Raw genomic sequence first — 26,855 nt, forward strand, 5'->3', positions numbered from 1 at the left:
CTGTGACTTCTACAAAAAGTGTTTGCTCACCCTTTCTTGAGGGTATGTGCTGGGGGTCAGATTACTTTCAAAGAAAGGCTTTTCTTTGAAAAAAGCAGATTTCTTTCTGAACAGATTTTTTTTTTTTTTTTACTAACGTTATAGAACTTGCTTATGTTGCAAAGGCCAAAATCTTATTCTGAACTTAAGTGTACCTTCTGGAAGAGCCTGATAGAACCTCGAATGAGCAGCTGTGTTTTTTCTCTCGGTAGCTTCACGCTTTCCATCAGTCCCTCCGAGACCTCAGCAGTGAGCAGGCTCGCCTTGGACAAGATTTCAACAGGGAACTCTCCCGAAGAAGCCGGTAAAAGCAGAATGGGATTGTCGTGGGAGACATGAATTATTAGAAGAATTAGCTGCTGTAATTGAGACATCCGTATAGATTTGAGAAACAGTGCTGTGTTTTCATGCAAGTGTCTTACAATGTATTACCAGGACAGTTTAAAACACTTTGGGTTTTAACTGTATCATAATGTAAAAGACAAATTTCATTCTTTAAAAGCTTTCACTGATATGATAGGATGCTGATGTTAATGATGTTGATACAGAGATAATTTTGTAACAAATTTTTTTTTTTTTTTGCAAATACATTGAAGAGAGGTAGAGAGAGTTAGAAATTGACTCTTGCCATTGTAGGTGGAATATATATATGTGTATAACGCGATATTTATCAAGGGACATGAGCCACTTTGGAATCAGATATGCCATAACCCTTAGTTATAATTGTTGCAAATTGGTGGTGAACATTTGTCCTCTCTTTAAAATTTTGTTGAACTTGAATAGCCCCCAATAACTATCACTTCATCTAAAACTTAGCCATTCATTTCATTTTCATCCTCAGAGGCAGGTGGCTTTCTTTTAGGGACTATACTTTTTAAGAAACAAATATTTTTGTACCTTCTTAAAAGGTATTTCTGTAGCAAAGTTATCTCTCCATGCAGCAAAGATTGGGAAAGTTCACTCGCCAAATCCAACTAAGCAAATCCGACTGTTCACCAGCATTCTCTATGCTGAAACAAAAAATGTCAAACTGTACGGGTTAAGTCTGTGAGTCTGAAACATAATGTGCATAATTTACCTTCGGTTGAGTTGGAAGGCAGGAAATTCTGTAATGGAAGTTTCTACTAATATTACTTCTAATTCTATTAACTCCTATTATTGAGTACCTATTTTGTGCCAGGTGGTTTTATTGATTTCTGGCATAACCCTATTGGGTATTCGTTTGGATTTCATTTTGTCTTAGAATCAGGAGTGGTTACACAGAAGCAAAGTAACTTATTAGAAATTAAATGAGAGGGATGTAATGGATTCAGAATTCACTCTTGGTCCGTGAAACCCCAAAGTCTGATCAAGATCATGTCCACACATAGCTGATAGGAATAAAACCATTCCAATTCCTAAATTGTGAACCACATTATTTAGCTATGTTATTTATCTTTTAGACTGGTAAGGCTTAATATTTTAAAGAGAGAAATAAAGAGAAACTCTAGAAAAAAAAAGAAAAGCAAAACTGTGATGTACTTGTGAGCTGATGAAAATGTAAGCATGATAAAATATGAGGGAAAATCATCGACTTTTAACTATGTAAAATTACACAAGGAAACAATGAAAATGCTAAAAATAGTAGTACATTATTCAGAACTGTACAGGAATGTGAACAAGTGAAATATTTCAGATATTTCAATGCTTATGATTGGAAACAATGAAGAAAAGCAGCACATGAATGAAGAGGCTTAGTGTTGGTCCGAGGTTGCCTGTAGGTAAGGAGATAAGGAAGTCTCCGTGAGAAGGGTCGTTTCTTTTCCTCTGCAAGTCTTTCTCTGCTGTTTATCATGTGTTAGTTTCCCACTAATTTTATAAGGAAAATTAGAATGGATGATAAGTTAATGAGGACCGAGTTTATACGTCACACTCCGATATAATTTGGTTATGAATTATGAGATTACGAGTAGGATTAAGAGTTTTGTCTTTCCTCCCTCCTTTCATTTTTTTTTTCCCTGTCTTCTTGATGGGAAATAGTGTGGAAGATTGCGTAGTGAGGGAGAGTTCCAGTAGAGATTCTCGCGTGGGACTTTGTAGACATAGGTATTTTTTTGGGCTTTTTGCCAGGTTTGGTCTTTGGAAATTCGGACAGTGGTTTCCAGCATCCTTTATTTTAACAAGCCCTCTGGGTGTTTATACATTTACTAATGTTGAGGACCATAGCAGTGGGTTATTCTAGGGGAATGCCGTGCTGCAAATTTCTTCAGTTCTGTGTATTTCCTCAAATACCCAAGTTAAAACCATTTTTTTTGTTTGCTCAGATCAGATGCTGAAACAAAAAGAGTTTTGGAAGAATTGGCTGAAAAACTTAATGAAGCCCAGAAACAAGAAGTGGTAAGAATGATGTTTATAAAAAAATTAATTTGGGAGATGGTATTAGTGTGGCTGGGCTGGTTATAATTATGGACAAAGACTTGTGAAGTTTAATCTCTAGATGATGTAAGCCCATTTAAAATATGTTTTGCACCTTCATAAATTTTTGGATATTAGAGTCTGAAATACTATAATGGTGGCATGAATATATTTCAAGAACTTACAGAAACATGAATGTTTTTAGATTTATTTTTTTATTTTTATGGGAAAGTCAGATATACATAGAGGAGGAGAGACAGAGAGGAAGATTTTCTGTCTGTTCATTTACTTCCCAAGTGGCCACAATGGCTAGAGCTGCACTCTAGCCAAAGCCAGGAGCCCGGAGCCCCTTCCGGGTCTCCTACACAGGGGCAGGTTCCCAGTGCTTTTTGGATCATCCTCTCTTGCTTTCCCAGGCCACAAGCAGAGAGCTGGATGGGCAGTGGGGCTGCCAGGATTAGAACTGGTGCCCATATGGGATCCTGGCACATGCAAGGCAAGAACGTTAGCCACGAGGCTCCTGCGCTGGGCCTGCGAAGTGTATTTAAAGTATCATATTTTGGAGGGGGGTTGGAACAATTCTGAAATTTACACTTTTTCATAATGTGCATTTTGCAGACCCTTGTGTACGTGGATTTCAGATTTTTTTGTGTTCTATTTGCTGTAGTTTTTGTATATAGTTGCCTTGATGCTTACCTAAAACATTTACACTGTTTTAAGCTAATAGGAACTCTGTTGCGCATGACTTTACACATCATATTTGTTTTTGGTGTTACAGTAGAAATCTTTTATATTGTGTAGCCCTTAAATAACTTATTATAGCTTAGTTATTGCTGACCATTGGACTTTTGGCTTCGTATTAGAGATATGTATGACTTACACATGGTTTGTACATTATTACAGTATTGTTCACTTGACTATAAAGTTACTTCTCCCAGGGAGCTTTATGCTCTCATATATTTCTGATAATAATTATTGTCCTTTTGTTTGTGTTGGATGAACTTTCTTAAAGCATTCCTTGTAAGGCACAGTAGTGGGAATGAATTCCTTCCCTGTGTGTGTGTGTGTGTGTGTGTGTGTGTGTGTGTGTGTGTGTGTGTGTGTGACTATTCTGAGTGTGGTATTTTTGTATGGAATATAATTTTTTCTTTTTACACTTTGAATGTACTATGTTATTTGCTCCTGGCTTAAAATTTTTTTTTTTCCTGCAAAACCTGCTGCTAGTCTAACAAAGACAATTTTGTGCATAAATTGATGCTTTTAAATTTTCTCTGGGTCATTGACTTTTGATAATTTGATTATAGTGTGCCTTAGAGAGGGAGGACCATTTGGGTGGAATCTTTTGTGGATTTTTGACTTCCAGTAATCCAGATATCTGTTTCTCCAGAGACTTAAGATTTTAGCAGTTGTTTCAATGAATAAGGTTTTTGCTCCTCTATTTTCTGTGCTTTAATTTCTGGAACTCGCATGTGGTTAAGCATTTGTTGGAGCCAGCACCGATGTGTAGATGTTTAAGCCACCGCCTGGCAGACTGACATCCATGTTGTAGTGTCAGTTGGAACTCTGGCTGCTCCACTTTCAGTCTAGCTCCCTGCTGGTGCTCCTGGGAAGGCGGTAGAAGATGAGCAGGTGCTTGCACTCGGGCCAGCCCCGGGGAGTCCCAGGTGGAATTACTGGCTCCCTTTGGCCTTACCTATTCTCCCTCACTGCCCTGTCTCCTTACTGAATTGTTTCTGTTCATCTGTCAACTCCATCGATCTCTTCTTCCGCTTGACACAGCATACTATTGAAGTTGTATTTTAAACTTCATTTGTTGAATTTTTCTATTCCAGTAATTACCTCTGGTTCTTTGTTATGTATACTTTATTGCTTATTCAGTGCACAAATTGTTTTTCCAATTTCAATGAATTGTGTATATGCGTTTTCCTGCATCTTGCTGAATTTTTAAAAATATTGTTATTGTTTAATGCCTTTTACGAAATCCCCTGATTTCTCTCACTGGGGCCGACTGCTGGAGCGTTGCTGTGTTCCCTTGACAGTGGCCTGTCTCCTTGCATGTTTGTGTTTCATGTTCTGTGTTGATGTCTGTGCTTTTTCCAAGGACACTTTGACCTGCAGATGAACCTGAGTGTGCTGGGGAGGCTGGCTGCAGGGATAGGGTCTTTGTGAGACTTGGCTTGTGATCGGCACTAGCCCTGACTGCGTCCGCCTCGGCAGTTCCGGCTGCAGGAGTTTCTGCCTTGATGGCGGCTGGCTGGGTCTTTAGGGAGAAGCCTCGGTCAGGATCCTCTTGTTGTCATCTTGATCGCAGTGAGGAGTGTGTACTCGGGGAGATCTGTCTTGGTCTGGGATCTGATGTGCATCACAGCCAGCCACGGAAGCCTGGCTTTGTGGCACAGATCTTGGAGTGGTTGTTGAGTCACATTCCTCAGGTCAGGAGTTTGCTAAGCTCGTGTAGCACCAGGCATTTTGAGGCACAAGTTCTGTCCGCAAACCGGCGTTGGCTGCACTTACCCTAGTACACTGAGATCTTCTCTGAAGCACACGGTAGCAGCTCCGACCCAGGGGCTGGGGTGTAGCTGTGGTTCTGAGTGTGGGGAAGGAACTTGGATTCCCTCAGCTCTGGAGAGGAAAGGGTGCTTTAGAGGCTGTGACAGGGGAAGGCCAGGCACAGCTGCATTATTTTAAATAATGATGTATTTGAAAGGCAGAGTTATGTACATTTTCTCTTTTTCTCTCTCTGTCTCTCCTCCCCTCTCCCCCCCATCCACAGGTTCATTCCCTCAATGGCCAAAATAACCGAGGTTAGCCCAGGATGAAATCAGGAGCCTAGATCAGCCACATCTCCATGTGGGTGGCAGGGACCCAAGGCCTTGTGCCATTTTCAGCTGCTTTCCCAGGACATTAACAGGGACCTAGATCAGAAATGAATCAGCTAAGACTTGAACCAGCATCCACAAGCAATACTGATGTTGCAAGTGACAGCCAAACCCACTGCACCAAAACTGTAGCCCCGTACAGCTGCATTTCTGTGACAAAAAGCTTGACAGGTTCATTGATAATTTGGACCACAGGGGATGAACTGCCATGCAGTGATAATTCTGGACCCTGGGATGGTGGTAGGTGAATGTGGTCCAAATCCTATAAGATCAGATGCTATAGCATAAGGGACTCAAGGACCCAGGGGTGGCAAGATGCGGCTCTAAATTGGGCCCTTGTTGGGGTGTGTAACCGTACAAAGTTGACTTTAATTCCATGCAGAGTTGGGGTGCCTCAACAACTCAGACTGAGGAAATTCTAAAGTCTGAATGCGTTTTACCCCCAAGAGTTCAATATGTTCAAAGCTTCTTTCCCAGTCTGACTATGCTGAGAGATGAGGGGTGCTTTCAGAGGTGGAGCCTAATGGAGGGTTGGCAGGTCATTGTGAACTATGTCCCGGGCAGTGTTTAGGGTAGTTCTCACGAGACCTGGATGAATGCCATGAGAGGTTGTTACAAGACAGCCAGGCTGGCCCGCCCCACCCTCTGGCTTCACTCAGATCTCACTGTGTGATCTTCTCCTGCCTGTGCTCCTGCCATTGTGATGCCATCACCATGGGACCCTCATTACAGCAGAGATGTTGGCACCATGCTCCTGAACCTCCAAAATCGTGAGCTAAATAAACCTCTTTTCTTCATGTATTACTCAGCTTTAGATATTGTGTGAAGGCTATGGAAATCAGATGAACACAGGGAGTGTTGTCTAGTTGCAGTCACATGTGGGCCCGTGGCTGTTTGACTGGGTAGGCAGCGTGGTATAGTTGAACCGAATCTCTGATTCTGTGGGATTTGAGATACTGTGAGTGCCGTGCTCACAGAGCTCAGTGGAGGCCCTGGGCTCCTGGGCATTGAGCGCTGTGTCAGCTGTGGTCCTGGAAGGGGTTATGGCTGCTGTGGTAGAAGCCGAGGATGTTACTGTGTTTGGGAATACATAGGAAGGTATGTCAAGAAGTTTGTGGAAAATGAAATTGATATTTGCTTGAGTAAAAAAAAAAATCCATTCATACCAGTGATCCATGGGAAGAAACTAGAAAATATGTATTATAAAAAGAATAGCATACTTATGTTTCAAATTTTCCCCTTTTCCCAAAGTTAAACCTATTTTTGAGATTGTATTTTTCAGAAACACTTTAATGTACTGCTGCGTATTTACTTTTTGCCATATACCAGGGCCAGTAGCAATCTTGGATTGTTGTATTGTTTGTTGGTGTGTTAATTTAAGAGAGAAACTTTTGGAAGTATTTCTGGTTTCCCCTTGGTATTAGCCCTTTAGGGTTCTAGTCCAAAGTAGCTGGTGGTGAGGAAGGTCCTGTTTCTTGAAAGGCCTTAAACTCCAGGTTTTTTGCTTTTAGCCTCACAGTCTCTTTGTTTTTCTTCCATTTCAGCTACCTTTTTTGAAATGGACTAACAATTGACCCTGAAAGACAGGCTGATCTCTCAGTTTCTTTGTTCTTCTATACATTAGTCTCCTAGGTCCTTACTGCTTTTATTTTAATTTTTACTTAACGCTTTTTTTTTTTTAGCTTTCTAGTGTTTTAAAATATATTTTTATTTAAAATATTTGCCGGACTATCAGTGAATAAGTTCATCTGAATTATCTAGTGTGCAATTTTTGGAAGTGAAACGTCTAGAAATTTTTTGTATATGCTCGATTTTTTTCAAAGATTTATATTTTATTTATTTGAAAGGCAGAGAGAGAGGAGGGGAAAGAGAGGGAGAGAGGAAGGCAGAAAGGAGAAGAGTGGGAGAGGTAGAGGGAGGAAGGAGAGAGAGAGACAGAGAGAGAGATGGATCTTCCATACTCAGGGTTGTTCCTTAAATGGCCACAGCAGCCAGGGCTGGCCAGGATGCAGCCCAGAGCCAGGAATGCCTTGTTAGTCTTCCACATTTGGTGGCAGGGACCCAAGTACTTGGGTCTTCTCAGGCACATTAGCAGTAAGCTGGGACTCAAACCAACACTGTGATATATCTGTTTTAAAAGCAGCTGCTTAGTCCACTGTGCCACTGTGCTGACCAGGTAACTATACTTTTCAATGTAAAAGCTTGATTTGCTTATTACATCGATACGCAGCTTGTGAACATGCATGTAAAATAGCTTTGATCCAGACTTGGCTGTATTAGTAGATCCTTCTAGACCTGAATGAACTATGGTCATATGCAGCTATACTGTCATGCTGTTTTTGGAAATTTTTATGTAGTCTGGATGATAGTTGGAATTTATGACATGATAATGCTAATATACACAGTACATATTACATTTTGCCAAGTTTCACCTTTGAACATGTAACAAGAAAATCAGTAATGAAGTTATTGTTTCATTTGACATTTTCACATAGCAAATAAAACCAAGTAGTCTGAAATACTTTCTCTAGTTGGCCATATGTTTAAAGTGTAACTACTGAGCAAAAAGTGTTTCGTGGAATTGAAAGGAATCCAAACTTTTCCATAGGATTATTGCTATACATTGTCACACTAAGGGTTACTTTGACTAGATGTCAGTTCATTGCCTTTCGATGGATTGGAACAATGGCTGAATACGGTTTGCCTCCTCACCCTGCTGTGCAGTGGGCCCAGTTTGTATTGTTTAAACTTGGAAGGTTGTGCACACCAAGTTGTGCACTTAATTGTTTTGCTGCCGCACTCGGCAGGCTGTCCTGCGGCGGCTTGTCTTGTGCCTTTGACCATTTGTTCTGCTAACCTCCCAGGAGTGAATTCCTGTGTAGTTCTGACAGAAGCGGTAGTCTAACACAGAACTTAAAAACAGTGTTGTTGACTTTTACAAGGTCTTGGGCAGCCTATTTGATGTCTGCTTTGTGTTTTCATAAGGCTTATTACAGATTGGTGGCTCACTTATTACACCTGAATTCAACATTGGCATTTTATAACTGTTTGTCAGGTTGTATTGTATTTCTGAATTCATGCCAGCAGGTTGTCAGAGGAGATGCAGCTTTGCTACTCGAGTGTTAAGTTTTTCTGAGGCTGCAGCTGTTTTTCCCCCTTCAGATTTAAGTTAAAGTCATCAAAATTCAACTTAAAATAAATTTACAGAAGCCATGGAAAACTTTTAAAATATTGAACAAATGCATGAAGTGAAAATAAATGCCTGCTGCCGTGTCCCAGCGGTTCCCCTTGTGTGGGTGAGCACCGCCAGGCACAATTAGCGGGCACTGTCCCCAGGCTGCGGCTCTTTGTCGTGCACATCCATCTTGAAAGTTGATGGAATACATTTTTCTTTGAGAAAAAGTATTGGTTGCCGTCACTCGTGCCAAAGTTTGATTTGTTAATTCACTGTGAATCATAACTTTTTGTTTGTTTTAACTTGCTCTTTGCGAGACAAAATTATTATGGCATGGTGTCATGAAACGTATTTTTAACACTTGTAATAAACAGTCAATATTGTATAGGTTTCATACCACGTGCAAGATTTCAGTTCATGCGAGTTCTTAATAAGTTAGATTCTTTGTGGAGAAAACATACAATTTTATTATTTTTAAAAATAAAGATTTTAAATGAATTGTGCTGTTTTAAAAAATATTTATTATTAATAAGATTCTGAGTTTTCTCCATCACATTTAGGAGTACAGATTAAAGTAGTCAGTTATATCAAGATACATTTAAATACATTTTAAACCTCGAACACTCATATTGTTAAATATCTTGAGATATTTAAGAAATTAAGTCATTCATGATCCCCTGAACAGAATGTTTTTGCTTATTTGTTTCATTAAATGTTATAATTCTGAAAGCCATTTAATTTTTATTGATGTATAGTTTTACTGTTTTCTAATTTAGTAGGGAGCCTAACCTTTTGATGTCTCAATAAAAAAGGTAATTGATAAAGGAGCCAATAAAATGAACTCTTTTACATTAAATTACATTGTTAATGTATTTCTCCCAGGTTTTAGAGACAGAAAAATAAAAATGTTTTTATAAATGCACTTTGGCTTTTTTTTTTAAGATTTGTTTATTTTTATTGGAAAGTCACATTTATAGAGACAGAAAGATCTTTCATCTACTCTTTCACTCCCCAAGTGGCTGCAATGGCCTGAGCTGAGCCAGTCTGAGGCCAGGAGCCAGGGGCTTCTTCCAGGTCTCCCGCAGGGGTGTAGAGTCCCAAGACTTTGGTCCATGTTGGTCTGCTTTCCCAGGCCACAGGGTAGGGAACTGGATGGCAAGTGGAGCAGCTGGGACATGGACCGCTGCCCAGGTGGGATTCCAGCACTTGCAAGGCGAGGACTTTATCTGCTAGGCTACCGTGCAGGGCCTATAAGTGTACTCTTTAAAATAATTCTACTTGGGAGTGGTCTCATCTTTCCATAGTGGCAAGTCTGTGCCACATCGTAAGTGAACGCTTCATCTTTCTATTCAGCAGTGTTTTTACTTGCTCTCATTTTGTGCCTGCCTGTTTCAGGAAACAGCTTCCATGCAGCTCAGGCTAATCATGTAATCATCCTTTCTGGCACGCCATATTTTCAGTCTATTAAAAATGTCCTTTGAATTTCTGAAATCTAGCTCTCAACTACTTATAATATTTATTATTTTTTTTTATTCACTTGATAGAAAAGAGAGAGTGAGCGAGCACGAGTGCACGCAAGCTTCCATCCACTGACTCACTTTCATTGGCCACAACGGGCCAAAGCTGCCCAGAGCGAGGAGCTTCCCATGTACGTGCAGTGGCCGAAAAGCTCTAGCCATTCCCGCCTCTTTCCCAGGCCGTTAACTAGGGAGCCAGGTCGGAAGTGGAACAGCTGGGACTTGAACAGCATCCACGTGAGATGCCAAGCAGAAGATTAGCATGCTGCTGCACCATGCCGGCCCCTAGGACTCTAAATACTTAACATTCAGGGCAGTGGGATTTCTCAGTGAGTTCCCTGCATTGGCCTTTGTGACAGTGTCTGCACTTTCCTACTTGCCCCAACTCTGTTCTTCCTGGTGGCCACGTTGCTGTTAAATATTATCATCATCTTGAATTATTTTCTTGCTTTGAAAGCATCCTACCTGAGTTTCTCCAAATTCCTTGCCATGGCCAATGGCCATCTGCTCCCTGGCATTTTCTCTTTCCCTTAGATGTGCTGAATTGGCTTCCGTGTTAGGACCATCACATGGTTTTCTGAAAGTTTTTTGCAGGCTGATTTGTCTTGTCTTTAGGTCTCCCATGAAACTAACTGCTCAGTTAAGTGTTTCGCTGATTCTTCTTCAGTCATGCATTCTCTCAATCTTATTTTTTGAAGATACATTTGCGATCGTAAATATTGAGAAGGAAAGTCAGAAAAAGAATAAGAGAGATTTTCCATCACTTGCGTACTGTCCAAATGGCCCCATAGCCGGGTCTGGGGCAGGCCAGCACCAGGAGCTTCTGCTAGGACTCCCCACGTGGGCATAGGGCCCCATCATTTGGGCCATCTGCTGCTGCTTTCTCAGGCACATTATTAGGGAGCCAGATTGGAAGTGGAGTAGCTGGGTCTTGAACTGCCACCCATATGGGCCCAGGCAGTGTATTTACCCTCTGTGCCACAGTGCTTACCCTTCACTCATGTAGGTTATTCCACATACCATATCTTTGAACATTAATGTGTTGTTGTAACTATGGATATCTATCTACGACTTACCAGTCTTAGTAAACCTGAGCTAATTTTTGATAGGTACTTTTGCTTAACCTTTATGGTCTAATTGAACATGCTTACATATTTCTCAAATAATCTAAGCTATACATTCCTATAAAATTATGGCAAAATTAATTTTGTTTAAGTGTATAATTCATTATTTTCTGGCAAACTTATGAGTAAACTTGGTAGTAAATTTGTGCAGCTAACAACATAATCCGGTTTAGACTATTTCCCGAGAAGGTCTCTCCTGGCTCAGGCTTCTCCTGACTGTTGAGTGCAGAGGTGGTAGCAGGATTTTTTTTTTTATGCAACAGAGCTGTGGTTTGTGGCTTTCTAAAGTGGAGTATCAAATATTTTCTGTTCTCTGTGTGTTTCTGTTGCAAATATATACATTGTGGCGTAAGTGTGAATTTTATGTAGGGAGTCATTAAAATATAGACAACATGTGCTTCCATTTGCTTAATTTATAGTAAGGAAAATCTTGCCAGAGAGCACATCGGATGTGAATTAAACATTTTTCAGTTTGACCTTAGTTTTTTTTTTTCAAATCTTTTACAACTTATTTTTAGCAGATCAAGGAGAAAAGATTGAAAAATTAATGAACGCACTTCCAATTATTTGCACAACATAAACATAAACATAAACATCAACACCTTCCTAGGCAGGTCACGTTCATGGCCAGTAAAATTGGAAAAGAACTCAGTAGATAGTACAGGTTTTAGAGATTGATTTATTTATTTGAAAGGTAGTGTAGCAGAGAGAGGGGGGGATCTTGTGTCCACTGGTTCCTTCCCAAATGGTGGCATCAGCCCTGCCCAGGTCAGCTGGAAGCCAGGATCCAGGAGCTACATCCTGGATTGCTGATGGCAGTCAGGAAGGTCAGGACATCAGGGGCAAGCGCTTGGGCCATCAGGCTTGGCTGCTCAGGCACGTTAGCAGAAATTTTGACTGGAAGCTGAGTAGCTGGGATTCAAACTGGTGCTTTTAAATGGGATGCTGACCTCACAAGCAGTGGCGTTTTGTACTGCAATGTTGGCCCCTCTGTTTACTTTTTTTAGGTAGTAAGTCAACTTGTTGACAAAATGGTTATTTTCCGGCTGTATCACCAGAAAGAATTCTCTTCTCGTGTGTTTCGTTTAACTCGAAACTCTGCAATTGTTATATTGCCGTTTGAAACACTGGAGGGTGTCTTTGGGCCTGGGAATGGATCATTTGGAGACGACTGATTACTTTCTTTTTGAATTTTTAATTGATCTTGTGTCTGTTCCCTTACATGTCTTAAGAAAGGTTTAGTACAAATAGTTTAGTCTTAAATGGTTCAGGCAGTGGCATATTTGGCTTAAAATAATCTCAGTTTACTTGGTCTTTTTCTTCATTGGACAATGTCCTTGTTTTTTCTTCATTCATATTTAAGGTTTCCGATCGGGTGGAGCGAAGGCTTCGGGAAATTGAGAGAGAGATGCGCACAGAAAGAGAGCTGGTGGAAAGACGGCAAGATCAGCTGGGGCTTATGTCCTTGCAGCTACAGGAGGTTTGTAAAAAAACGCTGCTTTTGGAACATAACTATTTCATTTCGATAGTTAATTAGTCTCTGTCGAAATGGAAATATTTCCTTTGTTGTTGCATGTGATAATAATTCAGCCCAGGCGAGAAGTATAGAGGTATAATTTGTTACAGTTCAGTCTATAGAATGAGACCTTCCTGGCTTCCTACTTTTGCTGTCTGTCTAACCTTTGGCCAGTTCTCTCATTTTTCTCGGTACTCCAGAACATGGAGAGGACGTGTGCATCCACCTCTTCAGATTTGTGTACGTCATTGCCGGCAAAGCACTTGCCATGATGCTTGGCACATACTCAGAAAATGTTAACTGCAGGTGTAAGTGCTCTGATTAATTTTTCTGAGCATGGATTAGATCGAGGTCATTGAACTATAGCTCCCTGTCTGCTTTTTGTAACTAACTTCCTATTGGAACACAACTGCTCCTCTTCATTTGTATATTGCCTGGAGGAGCTTTTGGTGACGGGAAGGCAGAGCTGAGCAGTTGTCAAAGGACGTTCTGGGCCCAGAAGGCCTAAACAATTGACAGTCTGGTGCTTTATAGGAAATGCTTGCCCGCCCTTGAAAATGGTTACTGTCAAACCATTTGAAAGTGGAGAATGGTTTCCCTTATATCCCCTTTGCATTTTGGTGTTTCAGACCTAAGGTCCAGTTAAAAATAAAAAGAAAGAATTCCTGTAAACCTTTACTTTGATTCCCTTAATATTCATATTTTCACAAAACTTGCCCTGTTTTTGGTATATATTTTCTGAAACACTTTTGCGTAAGTTGCAGACATAGATTTTTTATTTGTTTCAAAGGGAGAGTTACTGAGGAGTCCAGAGATGGATACAGACAGACATCTTGTGTCCACCGTTTGCTTTCCAAATGATCCCAGTGGCCAGGTTTGCATCCCGGATCCAAGAGCCTGGAACCAGCAGGCTGGAGCCAGGAGCCAGCAGCCAGCAGCCAGGATTCAGGAGCCAGGAGCTTCTGAATTTCCCACATGGATGCAGGGATGCAATACTTTGGGCCATTTTCCCCTGTTTTCCTAGGTCATGAGTAGGGAAGTATAAGTGAAGTAGAGCCACCAGGACTGAAACGGTGCCTGAATAGGATGCTGGTTTTGCAGCTGTTGGTTTTATCCTGACACCAACCCAAATTTGCATGCCTAAATAAATACTTTTAACAAATGTAGTATATATGTTTTTATCATCACAATGCAGTAATCAAAATCAAGGAATTTTCACCAGTTCAGTACTCTGATTTAATCTGTAAGTTTTAGGCAAATTTTCCAATCGAGGCTAAAATGCAGGCTCATGTATAACTTTCATTATGTCTCCTTAGTCTGCTTTGATTTGGAAACCTTTTCAGTTATTTTGTAGGTTTTCTTTCACTTTGGTTTGATGATGTTGATTTATGCCTGGAATCAGGTTGTGAACTTACTGCAGGAAGCTCAGGTAATTGTCATGTCCTTCCCATCGTATGTCGTGGTTTGAGCGTCCTCCGAAGGCCAGTGTATTGGGAACGTGGTCACCAAAGTCTTGTCTTAGCAGAGCAACGTTAATGGGCGAGAACAAATTTCGAAGGAAGACCAGTGGGAGGTTTGGAGGGCACTGGGTGTCTTGCCCTTAGTTCAGGGGAAGTAAATCTTCCACCTTCCTCAGTGGTACTTCTCAGATATTTCAGTTTCAATGTTAAAAAACTGGCAAATACACTGTCGTATCAGAAGTTGCATTGGTCACCTTACTGGAGAAAACTGAACATTTTTTGTTTTATTGCCTACCAGGTTTCTCCAATGTGAAGTTATTACTATTCCATTTTATTTATTTATTTGATGGGGAGACTTTTTGAGACTTGAAAATTCCCTGTTTTTTTTTTTTTTTTGGTCATTCTTTCACACTCTGAATTCACGGTCTCCTGTCTGAAACAATTAATACTGTTGTTGATGCCAAATTGTGATTTTTTTTTTAAATACCTCCATCATTCCTTCTTCATTTACAGGATCCTATTGTATAGAACTTTGTCTTGGTGTGGACTTGTAGATTTCATTTAATTGCATCTATAAATGGTAATTGTTACTTTAGAAAATTTGTTGAAATTTCCTTCAAATGCTTTTTTGGTCTGTGCATAAATTCCAGTAATTAGAAACCAGAAAAAAAATGTTAAGAAGAAATTGAAACTGTTTCTTTTCTTCCACATGCTTTTTCTAAAAATATACTTATGCACACGCGGATCATTAACCTTTATTGATCTGCAGACTTTTTGTTTTAGCATAAGGACACACTATCAATTGAAATTTCTAACAAAAATTATAACCATGAAAATATAATGTGAAGCTGATAGAAAACTCCTTCTTGTTAAAAATTTCACTTTTCTCTGTTTCATAAAAGGAGGCATACTCAGCAGGTAATTACTTTAAAGAGGATTCATTGTTGAATAATTAGATACAGCACGGGGGTTTCTTTTTTCCCTTAACCTTGATTTTTATGTATTTGTTCTCAAAGTAAATTGCATCTGGTGAGCATAAGAATAGTACTGAAGAGACAATTGATCTTTGTGCAAGAGAAAATTAGAGAAATTTTCCATGCTTATTTTCTTTACTGCTTGCGGAATTCACAAAAAAGAGAAGAGAAAGGAAGATTGCTTCCCGCCCTGATTCCTGAGCAAGCAGAGCCTGAATATTCGCATTGTGGTTGTCAGTTTGGCTAAAAACTCGTGCTGCGATTTGAAATCCCCTCTCTGACAGTCCAAAGAAGATAACCAGTGATAAGTGATGGTTAATTTCAAACTTTGTCACTTTAAACATTGACCTAAGTATTTTTAAAAGTTGATTTTGGATTATAACCAGTGCAGTACAAACTGGAAAGGCTTAATTTAGGCTGTTACACTTTGCTGCGGCCAGGTGAAACAGCGTAGATTCTTCTGGAATGGTCATGATTTTTGAGAGAAATGGCTTGATTTTTTTTTTTTTTAATTTGAAAAGTAGTTTGAAAATCCCTATGCTGTATGATAATAGTGATTTTTTTTTCTCTTGCTGTAATGAGATACTGAATCAGTAGGTGAGAAAGTGGATTTGGAGTTTTAGTCAGTAGGCTCTTTTGACTCTGCAAAGTAAAAGTCATGACTCTTAAAGCTGTTGAGAGATTAGGAAATGCATTAAAGATGGCGGGATGTCACTACCTGGGTGTCAGGTCATCTTACAGGGAGACAGAGTGTGGTGTTGGCTCAAGTCAGCTGCTCTTTAGTGACCTACTGATGCTCCCAGCTTCTTGCTCCCATTTATGGAGTAAATCCCTGGCCATTGAGGGACGCTGCTCTCCTTTCTTGGGGTAGGGTGTTGAAGGGATTGTTTGCTCTTTTCAGCTTCTCTGGATCTGAGTAAAAAAGGCCATCTTACCCTGCAATCCACTTCCTCTTTTGAGTCTCAACTGGAGAGACACTACTGAATTCACTTTCTTGTTTTTCCTGGTTTTCTTTCAGTTAGTAATGACCTTCAGTTTACATATGTCTGAGAAAGGAAGCACGTGACTTCTGCTTTATGTGTATATGTATCTTTGATTCCTGTAGGTATCACTGTTGATGTACTGATGTATCTTTCCTTCCTGCTTCCCTACCTGTTAGATGATAACCACCGCCTGCCAGCTGGTGCAATAACATCAGCAAGTAGTTCAAAGTCACTTTTAAAAGGACTTTGAAGGTGTAGTTTTTTCCTTTGCGTTTTTCTAGATGTTTAAGGATAACATTTTTTTTTTTTTAATTTTCCACTAAATTTGCATTAAATATTGCAACTTTGGTTGAAGTTCTTGATACTTAGTTGTGTTATATATTTTGACCACTAGTCGTCAGTATTGAACTATCAATGGCAACCTGGTAGCCCTTTATTAAAGTTGTCAAACTTTGAGAAATGATTTTTTACAAAATATATACCATCAGCTCTGAGAGCTTCCCGAAAACATACTTGGTACAGGTGTTGCAGCTGAAAAATAGCTAATTATTCTAGCTGTTTGTAAATTTAGGCTTAAAATTATATTGTTTCATACTTTTGAAAAATATGACACACTGAGTATTATATGTTAAAACATTGGCTGTATTTGAAATCAAAACACATTTCTGTGTTGATTTGGTAGTTTTATTTTTGTAATAGTCCCTTCTGTTTTTCTTTCCTTCCTTTCTTTCAATCTTCCTTTGTCTTCCCTTCCTCACACTTACTATGAAAGAAATGTCTCTCACACACACACACGCACACACACGCACACACACACACACACACACACGCACACACACACACACACACACGCACACACACACACTATACAATGGAAACTATAGTTGAATATTAGAGTTTATTTTACTGGAATCATTTGTTCTCATGCCTTTTTCTACTATTCATGTTTGTAAGTGTGCTGAAGATGCTTTTTCTCTAAATTTTGGTCTCTGTAACCTTCTCCTAATTACCACTTTCTTTATAATAACCAGTACCCTTTTTATCACAATTTTTATTTTATTTTTTTATGTATTTTTGTGATTTTTCCATGTCACAGTTTTGTGGATATAAGCATTTCCCCCTCCTCCTCTCACCCCAGTCTTGCCCCTTCCCTGCCAGTATTTCCCCTCATATCCTTTAGCAACAATGACAGATCCAACATTCTGCTCTGTAGGTGTGGGTCTAGACAGTGGTAGGAAATCGAGTATCCTGTTATCAAGGGATATTAGCAGTTTCATTGGGAATCCTACTGTTTTTCACAAGTAGAGAGACATACTGCAATGTATCTTTATTTCCTGGTGTGCTAATCTCCATTATATTGTTCTGTAGATGAATATATGTATTTACATGTTATTTTTGTGTATTTTGCCTGAATGTGGCTGTGTGTCAGGTTTGGAGACTGACTTATGTCACTGAGCATAATAGTTTCCAGTTGTGACCCATTTGTTACCAATGCTGGACTTTCACTCTTGTTAGTGGCTGTGTAGTATTCCATGATGTAAATGTACGAAGATTTCTTTATTCATTCCTGACTTTATAGGCATCTGAATTTCCATGACTTTGCTGTTGCGTAACCGCTATCTTTTGCACACCATTGTCCCTTCTCCCCAATTATAGTCAGTTTCTCTTTGTGTGTACTTGCTGTTTATTTTTTCTTTTACTGATCTTGTATTTATTTTTCAATTATTTGGTAGCAAATACTTTTTGTAGTTATTTTAGGATTCATTGAAATTCTGCTTAATTTATATTTCTATCCAGTACCCTGAATTCTTCTAAAACATTACTGATTGTGTAGTTAATGACTTGTTACTGAAGAGATAAGAAATGATTATGTAAGTGTCCATACTGTGGTCAGTTACTAGGACAGAATTTAGGAATATAACCTAAATATTTTTTTCAAAAGCTTTAGTGAGAAGGGCAGTATTTAATCGGGGAGTGGAAGAGAGGGCGGAGAGAGAGAGAGAGAGAGAGAGATTGATTGATTGATTGATTGATTGGGAGAGCAAGCCAGTTAGCTGGAGAGAGCATTGTAGATGGAGCTCCCATCCACTGTTACACTTTCCGATGTCCGCTGTCACCGGGACGAGCTGGGAACTCCGTCTAGGTCTGTCTTGTTGCTAGAGCACTTGGTTCCTTGAGGTCTCACTCACCTCCCAGAGTCTTCATCAGCAGAAGCTGTGAGCCTGGAGCTGGAGCCGCGAATTGAATCTAGGTACTCTGAATTTGGGAGTCCATTTTCTTGATTTGCCATCTCACAGACGTTATCTGGTAGTACGAAAGAAATTCTGCAGTTTCACCTGAAGCCTTACCAGCCAGTATCTGTCTTGCATAACAAGTTGTGATGTTGAGATTCAAGCCACAATGCCTGAACTAACTTGGGGATTTTGGGGCTCCAGTTTCCTCTTCTTTCCCCTTTCTTACCGGTCAACTTGTTTGAAAGGTGCTTAATCTTATCCTTTTGTGTGGTTCTTCCAAACAAGTAGCTCACATTTATTCTTAAGCAGACTGATTATCATCTGATTAACAAAATGATTTAGTTTTGTATTTTAGAAAGCTTAGGGTTGGGGATCTGATGTAGATGTTGGGGGCCCCTTTGGAGCCTGCACCCCCCATATCTGAGTGCCTGGACCAACTGGGTTTGCTCCCAATTCCAGCTTCCTGCCAACGTGCACTGTAAGAGGCACTGGGTGCTGTCTGAAGTGGTTGGGTCTCTGCTGCTCCAGTGTGAGTCACTCAGGAGGGGGGCCTCAAGTGAGTGCAAGATTTTAGCTTGACCCAGTCCTGCAAGCTGCAGGCATTTGACAAGTGATTCAACAAATGAAGAGACCTCTTTCTTCTTTTCTATGTCCTTATTTTCTTCTAACTTGTCCTTCACAGATCTTCTGATAATGTCTTGTCTTTCTTCAGCATTCTTGAGTGGTTCTTATACGCCATTCAAAGCAAAATCCATAGTTCTTAAGAACAATGCCTTCTGACTGGGCCCCAGATTCTTCTTACTGTAAATTACTTTTTGGCCAACTACTCTGGCCTTCTTGTTTTTCCATGGACAAGTTGGAAACCTCTTAGTCTTAGACACGTACTCTGATTCTAGAGTCACAAGCTTTCAACTGTAAAATAATTGCATGGTTTGCATTCTTGTATATTCTGGAATTTGCCTTCGGAAATCCCTTATTAGCTGTCACAGGTAAAATGCATGTTATCGCCTGCCATCCGTGTGTCTCCCTGACCAAAGTGCATGCTTTAGAGGAAGGGAGTTGCTGCTGCTTTGTTGTTCCAACTCAATCATGCTGCCCATTGCCTGCCATTGAGTAGGGGCCTGGTGGGTGTGTCTTGAACTAATGAATGAATGTTGTGTACTGTGGAGTCATAAGTATAAATAGTGTGGTATTAATTTGGCCATACTGCATGCCAGGTGCTGTGCCAGGAATAGAGATGTAAAGTCACCTGAAGAGCCGTGTTGCCTTTTCAGCTCTGTGGGACTGTTTGAGGAAATAGAGATATTACAATCATTGTAACCCAGTAAGGGGGTATTCCTGATTGGCATAGGCTCTGGGGTAGGCTGTAGAGGAAACAGGCCCACTTTGAGACTTTGCATTTTCAAAGCATTTAATGAAGTTGTTCTGGGTTGTGATTCTGTCCCATTCTTTATTGCTAGAGGTTAAGGATTTTGCAACCAATGACTCAAGCAGTAATTTGAATGCTGACTTAGTGTAGTTTTGATGTACAGCATTGCTTTTGATCTTACTATTTTATACCATGTTAAGTACTTTCTGTTTTGTGTTTTGTTACTTGTTGATTACTTCAGTTTTTTGACAAGATGAAGTAAAAGTATCCTCTGGGAGAGTGTGAGAGAACTCTTAGTATCAACAGGTGGATAAAAACAAAGGAGATGGAAAGTAATGGTCAGCCCCTGTGGGATTTATCTTTCAAGGTGTTGGAACAAGGACTTGCACAGCTGGAAAGCTGCAGGTCAGCAAGATGTGTCATAGCCTGTAGTTGTTTTCTTTAATCTTTTCTTCATTTCTCCATTTAGCTCCTACTTCTCTTCTTTAACCTGTACTCTGGTTTCTTGGATTTTATTTTGGGTGATGCTAAAATGTCTTCTAGCAAAAAAGAAAAATCCTGCAGAAGAGAAGTTGACAGGCATTTTGGAGGCTATCTCTCTCAAATGGATATGAATTTCCATTCCCATCGCCCATTTCTGGCTGGTTCGCTGATGCTACAGAGATAATCTTTACAAGCCATATTATCTTTCTGGTATTAGGAAGTGTCTCACTAGATTAAAGGATATTTTATTTTAGTACTATGAAGGTATTTCAAAAAGATCTCAGAAAGATGGAGTTATGTTTATTTTGGTACAAAAAGTTGAAATCTTGCATTGTTTTTTCATAACATATATTTGTTTTTAGCCCTTTGAGATGTTTCTGTATTTCATGGACCTGGTATTTAATAATGATAAAACATAATTGAAAGTTTAAAAATGTATTCTGCGTCATGTGGGAAGCAGCGCACCAGCTTGTCAGTCTTTGCATTCCGCAGAAGGGTGCAGTTTTACAAGATGATGCATAGAAATAAGTTGTCCTGAAGGTCTTACTATCTTATTTCTGTATAATTAACACTTATGTCTGTCTTCTGAGGCTTTTAATTTTATTAGGAATATATTACAGCTATTAATAAAATACTGGTAATACATTTTGTGACCATTTATTTTGCTTCAGAATCCTTATCATTGAAGTATCTTTGACAATATGTATGCCTTTGCAGTGTGTTTTCCTGGGTTGACCAGTTTGCTTTTCATTTTCTGACCATAATTAGAGTTTGTCCTCACGCGGTCTATCCCTATTCCTCCCACCCACGTTGCTACCCCTGCTGCATTTGCGTTCTAGGTTCTTGAGGTATCTTTACTGTCCCAGTTACATTCTCTCACTTCTTTATCTCGTCTATTTTTAAAGCACACGTAGAAGTATTATCATAAAATTATGTTTGGAAATAGAGGAGGTTTGCATTACAGATAAATTCTCTTTTTTTAAAACGGTGAGTTATTTATTAGCGAGAGGAAGAGAACAGGGAGAGAAAACGTTAGAGCATCACTGTTGTCCCCTGTCCATTCCTCAAGTGCGTGCAACAGCCAGGGCTGGGCCAGGCCAGCTGATAGTGAGACACGACGCAGGTCTCCACCTGGGGAGCCAGAACTGAATAATTTACTAGGGTATTAACAGGGAGCTGGAGTCAGGAGCTCCAGGGTGGGATGCACATGTCCTAACCAGTATCTGGCCTGCCACATAAAAAAAATACTCTTAATGATACAGTAAATTGTGATTAAGTTAGCCTCTTATTTTATGGTCATTTGATGTGCTATTTAACCTGAAATAATTGCTTGCTTGTATTCATTTTGCTATGTGTACTTACTCTTGTCAGTATTGTCATTGTAAATTACAAGAAATAGGGCTAGCATCAATCTGTGAGTCCATTTGCAACATATGCAAATGGACATTTAATGCTGTTAATGCCATGATGATGATGGAAGATGCCCACTGTTCTTGTTGACTGAACAGCTGCCTCACAATAGCCTGAGAGTTTCTGTGTCCTAGAGCTGCTTAATTTCTACGTTATGCTTTTCTTGAAGAGCAGAATGCTTCCGTCAACATTTTCAGTGAATTTATGCTAGGCTGTCTGTTTATAAAAGTCCTTTTTCATCATTATCAATTAATATTTATTGGGCTGCTGCTGAGCGCATAGTAATGTTGTGTAAACGAAGACCACTCAGCTACAGATAGATTTATTCATCGACTTAGTACTGTTTTATTTTTATTAGAAAATAGGGAAAAAACAAACCACCCAACTCAAAGGCATGAAGTAACATCGTCTGACTCTCAACAATGGAAGATGTGTGTATATTTACAGGGCTTTTTGTTCAAAGACCTATAAAACTAGAGAACTTACAACCTAAGTTTTTATAATTGTGATGTTCTGTTTGTCAACAGTTCTAACTTAGTGGTCCCACATTTAGAAAGTCAAAGTATCATATTCCTCTGGGTCTCTAATAAAGCTGTGCAACTCATTTTTGAGAGGAAACTGCTTAGATAAAAACAGACCCTCCAGTAAGGGCATTTGCTTTTTGATTTTGAAGGAAATCCTGGAAAGTACATTTATCCGACTCATATTTAACTTTAGTTGTAAGATTTTTTATTCAGTAAAAAAAAAAATTGCAAAGAAGTGGAATGTGATCCAGTGGCAACAGGGACTTTTGGGAAGTAATATCATTTTGAATGAAAGAAGTTAAAAAAAAACTTGTGCTTTTGGCATACTAATTTTTGGATGCAGTAATTAAGATTTTGTTTTGTGTATTGGGCAGACTTGGTAACATTAGAAAAATGAAATCCTGACACTAGCCTGTTGAGATTTACTTTTCAGCTCTTTGTAGTCATGGTGGAAGTTTCTGCTGAAGCATCTAGGGTACCTGCTCTGGAAGGTCCCCCATGTGGCTTCTGGTTGACATGTAGTCTGAAGATTCTGGCCCTGGAACAGAGTAGAGGGAGCTGGCTCTCAGGATGGTTGAACTCAATACCTTGTTGGCGCCATTGGCACCAAGTGCCCCGAATATTCACAAATTCCATAAGCATATGCATAGTGGAACCAAAAATCTGCTCATTCATAGAGGAAAATGGCTCAGTAATAATTCTGTTCCACCATAACCTCAATAATTCCTCTAGGAGCTGCTTTGGATTCCTGAAGTGATAGACATGTTACCATAAGGTGAGGCAAAAGAAAAAAGAAAAAGATGTCTAGGCTATCTTTAAAGAACATTTTATTGAGGATTAGAATTGATATAGTAATACTACCACTGCTAAACCCTACTGAACTACATGAGTCTGAGACTGGGTTTTGAAAAGTAGGAATAGATTTATTTTTTGATTTTTTGACATAGGTACTTTCCACTTTTTTCTGAAAAACACACTATCCATGCATCTGCAAAAATGTATTGTGAACATTCAAAACAATATATAAATAAAAAAAGAGACCAGTAAGTAAAATGAAAAAATAAAACAATTTAAAAAAATTTCATTGCCTTGATATCCCAAAGTTTCATATGGTATTAAAATGTATCAACATTGGATTACATTTGGGCTTGCATCATAGAATTCTATGTTACTTACTAAAGTGGTTTTCGTTTTGTTTTACTTGTGGCTCTTGCTATAAAATTTTCTTTTCTTGGTCATGGCTGAAAAATAAATTTCCTTGAACAATTTAAGTAACTCTACCTATCTGTTTTTGAATTGAATATTGGCTCAGGGATTTAGAATATGAATGCATTGTTTTTGTTTTTGTTTTTGTTGGCACATATAATCCCTAACTGTATGAATTTAAAGGCTAAAATTTTTCATGACTGTAGCTGGGTTTTATGGGGGAGGAATTTTTAACATTACTTAGAAAAAGACAGAATTTGCAAATTCACAGGACTGGATGAACATAAAGTCTTGTTAATTTAAATGAGTATTACTAAATCTAACTAATAAAAGCCCACTACATTATGCATATACATATATATACATATATATGTATTCATTTAAAAAATGTACTGATCTTGATGATTTTAGAGCTGTGATTAGTTTTCCAAAGAAATTTAGAGATAATTCCATCAACAGGATCTTTGCTTGATTTGAAATAGAACAAATATTCTGGAAGGCACTTAATACCTTGTAAAGTACAAAAATATAAGCAATTTATAATGTGATACCTTATACATGTGATCTAATTTGAACTAGAGTCTCATATTCTGAGGTTTGAAATATTTGTTCATTGAGTTTTATCCATAGATAGATCTAATAATGAGAATGTAATCAGAACTGCTATTTTTAAATGGTCAGTGTCATAAGTTCTTGATTATTATGGGGCAAAAATATCTGGCTTAATCATTTGTATGTTGAAGTGTGATGCCATAGTCCCAGCGTTTGATAGGAACTTGGACTTGTTTTTCTGTGGTCTGGTTAATTTCCCAGTCAATCGCGTCCGTATCCCAGTCCTGGTGACCAAAGGCATACAACTGTAGCACTGCTGGGTGGTTAGGGCCTGTCGGAAGAGTTTATGTTCGTAATTTTTCCCTGGAAATTTCAGTGGACTGTTTGGGAGTTAGCATGTGATTTTTATTTGATTCCAGGGCCTTCATTCTTAACCAAGTTTGCTGGTTCATTTAAAGCAAACAAAAGGCCTTTAATTCTCTATTTGTTCTACATCTCTGCGTGTATTATTTCTTAGAACCTCTTGGTAAACAAGCCTATCATTGACAGTTGTAGGACTTTTTTGTGGTTAGATGAGTGATCTATAAACATTTTTTAGTTTTCCCTCCTTCTCTAATCTGAAAGGAAGGCTGCCTCTTCTGGATTGTGTGGGACCATCTCTCTCTAAAGCTCCAGAGTAATAACACATCAGTAAACTAGTCTTTTTAATGGAAATAGGCACATGTAAGTAAAATAGGAAAAACTGTTGTTATTAAGGATTTAAATGCGCTCCCAGGGATGCTCTGGTAAGGCTCAGTGTTGTTGCTGTGATCTTAAAAGTGTAAAGACAATCTGAATCCTGGAGCAGAGTGCATAATAGCTTTAGATAGTTAAGCTGCTCCAAGAAAAAAAAAAACTTTAAAGGGCAAAATAACATAGTAATAAAAATTTGTTGGCATGCTTTTTTTTTTTTTTCTTTTTCTTTTTAGCGGGTCAGTTGTAATAGAATTCTGAGCTGCTTGATCTCAGTCAAGTGGGAAAGAAACCCAGGGCAGCATATATCCTTAAAAATGTTAGTGTCTAGAAGTGTATAATAAAGGCATGGCTTGTAATTCTGATTTGGTTCAGGTATAAACTGTTTCTCTTTGAGTATTACCTGTGTTTCCAGAAGTTTAAAGTCTGTCAGTATATATTTACCAGACTTTATGAATTAGATTTTTTTCCTCCTTTGTCTTTCATTCTAAATTAGATAATGTAGAAAAATTGGTCCAATATTCTCAACTAGAATATTACATCTCCGTTTCCTGTTTACTTACTTGTGCAAAGAAAGCAGAGCTGGTATTCAAACTTAAATGATGTTTTTGGATGATATGATGGGGGTGAAGTAATTTGCTTGGCATACTCCTTGTACTTTTGCTCTTTTACTGAAATATAATAGAATTTAATTCTTCATTGACTGCATTTTCTGAGAATTGCATATCCTTGCATTAAAATTGACATGGAAAAAGGAGTATTAAAGTTTTACTCAGCAGGTAGAACCGAAATAGAAATTATTATTTGGAAAGGCAACAGTGTTTAAAACTGATCAGATATTTAAGCTAGAAAGTGAGGAGGAAATGGAGTGATATAAGAATATTTTCGTAAATTCCTAGTGTGTGAGAGAATTAAAGGTTCTGTTATTCATTCAGCCTGTATGGAAATTAGAACTATTAAAAATGTAGACTTGCCTTTCAGAAGAATTACATTTTTATCAACTGGAATTTCATGTACTAAGCAGCACTATTTGGCTGAGTTCATCTGACTGATTTTCCTTTAGCATCAAGCAAAATTATTAATACTTACAGTATGAGGGTAATTATTTCCTATGATTGCCTTTTAAAGGGGTGGATCCTCGTAGCTGGTGAGTTCTTTACAGCGGTGGGGGAAGATGAAGTGTTAGTGTGGTTGGTTAGGAGTTGAGGTATTGAACATTGAAGACTGCAACAGAGGAAAATTGCTCTGCAGAATCCAAGGGAGATTTGTAGGTTTGTGGAAATATCCTCCCGAAGCTGCAAAATAGACGCCACAGCCAGTATTTTGGGGGAACAGAACGAAGGAGAATTTCGGGTTGGTGGAGTGGTGCAGGAGAATGAAGAGAGCCCACTGGAGCTGAGCTGAGCATATACCATCTACCTGTGTCATGTCAATTCCAGGTTCCTCAGGAAGGTGTCTGCTGTGAGCAGAGTAGATTATTTTGGGATGAACATAAAAAAGTCAATGTTGTACTTATTGGTAGAATAAGCACCATGCTGTGCATAAGCCTTCCCCCCCTTATCCTATCTGCCTTCCTGCCTTCCTGCGATAACACATGCACACACTGGGGGCATTGACTGGCAGGGGATCCAGACAGCTTGGAAGATACCATGTGAGCAGTAATTTTCAGGTTTCTAGAATCATTTTGCTCAAAGTATTTTATAGACACACTGACCTGCCAAGTTAGATTCTACAAAGAGTTAAATGTGTTGTGAATCTCATTTGACGTACAATGAAGAAAAGATATCAAACACTGAGGTCATTGATAGTTATCTGAATGACATTATGATTTTTACCACTCTATCAGTGTCAGTAATAGTCAAAGCGGTAGCCGTCTGTGACTGTTCACTTGTTACTTCCCAGGTATTGCCCATTAAACTTTACAGGTATCAAACTGTTTAGTCTTTCCCATCCCTCTTATTGTTACGTTGGTTCAGCGTGGAGAACCTGTGCTCCCTGGTGTGTCAGAGGCAGGCAGTGTGAATTCATATGTTGTCTCTGTCACTAACTAGGTGACTCACCTGGACAAGTTACCCAACTCCTGCATCCCTCCAGTATTCCCTTCAGGAGTAACTCCTGGAGTTGCCACGAGGGTCAAATGGATGTAGTTAATATAGGCAGGAATGCCTGGACAGAGTAAACATTATAGATTTTTTTTCCATTTTGATGATTATTCCTGGTCTTTTTACTCAGTTGTTGTTTTTCCTGGTGAGGCTAGAAGCCCTGCCAGAGGCTGGCGGTGTGC

General features: G+C 39.1%; 1 protein-coding gene across 1 annotated transcript in view; it reads left to right on the top strand.

Annotated features, from left to right (window-relative positions):
• The window catches only part of CEP128 (centrosomal protein 128), a 247,937-nt gene that overhangs the window by 20,848 nt on the left and 200,234 nt on the right, over positions 1 to 26,855 (top strand). The window contains exons 7-9 of the mRNA XM_040975214.1: positions 252 to 343; positions 2,343 to 2,415; positions 12,492 to 12,608. Of these exons, the coding sequence (XP_040831148.1) occupies positions 252 to 343; positions 2,343 to 2,415; positions 12,492 to 12,608 (282 nt within the window). The remainder of the gene's footprint in view (positions 1 to 251; positions 344 to 2,342; positions 2,416 to 12,491; positions 12,609 to 26,855) is intronic.

The sequence above is a fragment of the Ochotona curzoniae genome, unplaced genomic scaffold (genome assembly GCF_017591425.1).
Source record: "Ochotona curzoniae isolate NIBS_2020 unplaced genomic scaffold, NIBS_Ocur_1.0 contig_2688, whole genome shotgun sequence".
NCBI classification, from domain to species: domain Eukaryota; kingdom Metazoa; phylum Chordata; class Mammalia; order Lagomorpha; family Ochotonidae; genus Ochotona; species Ochotona curzoniae.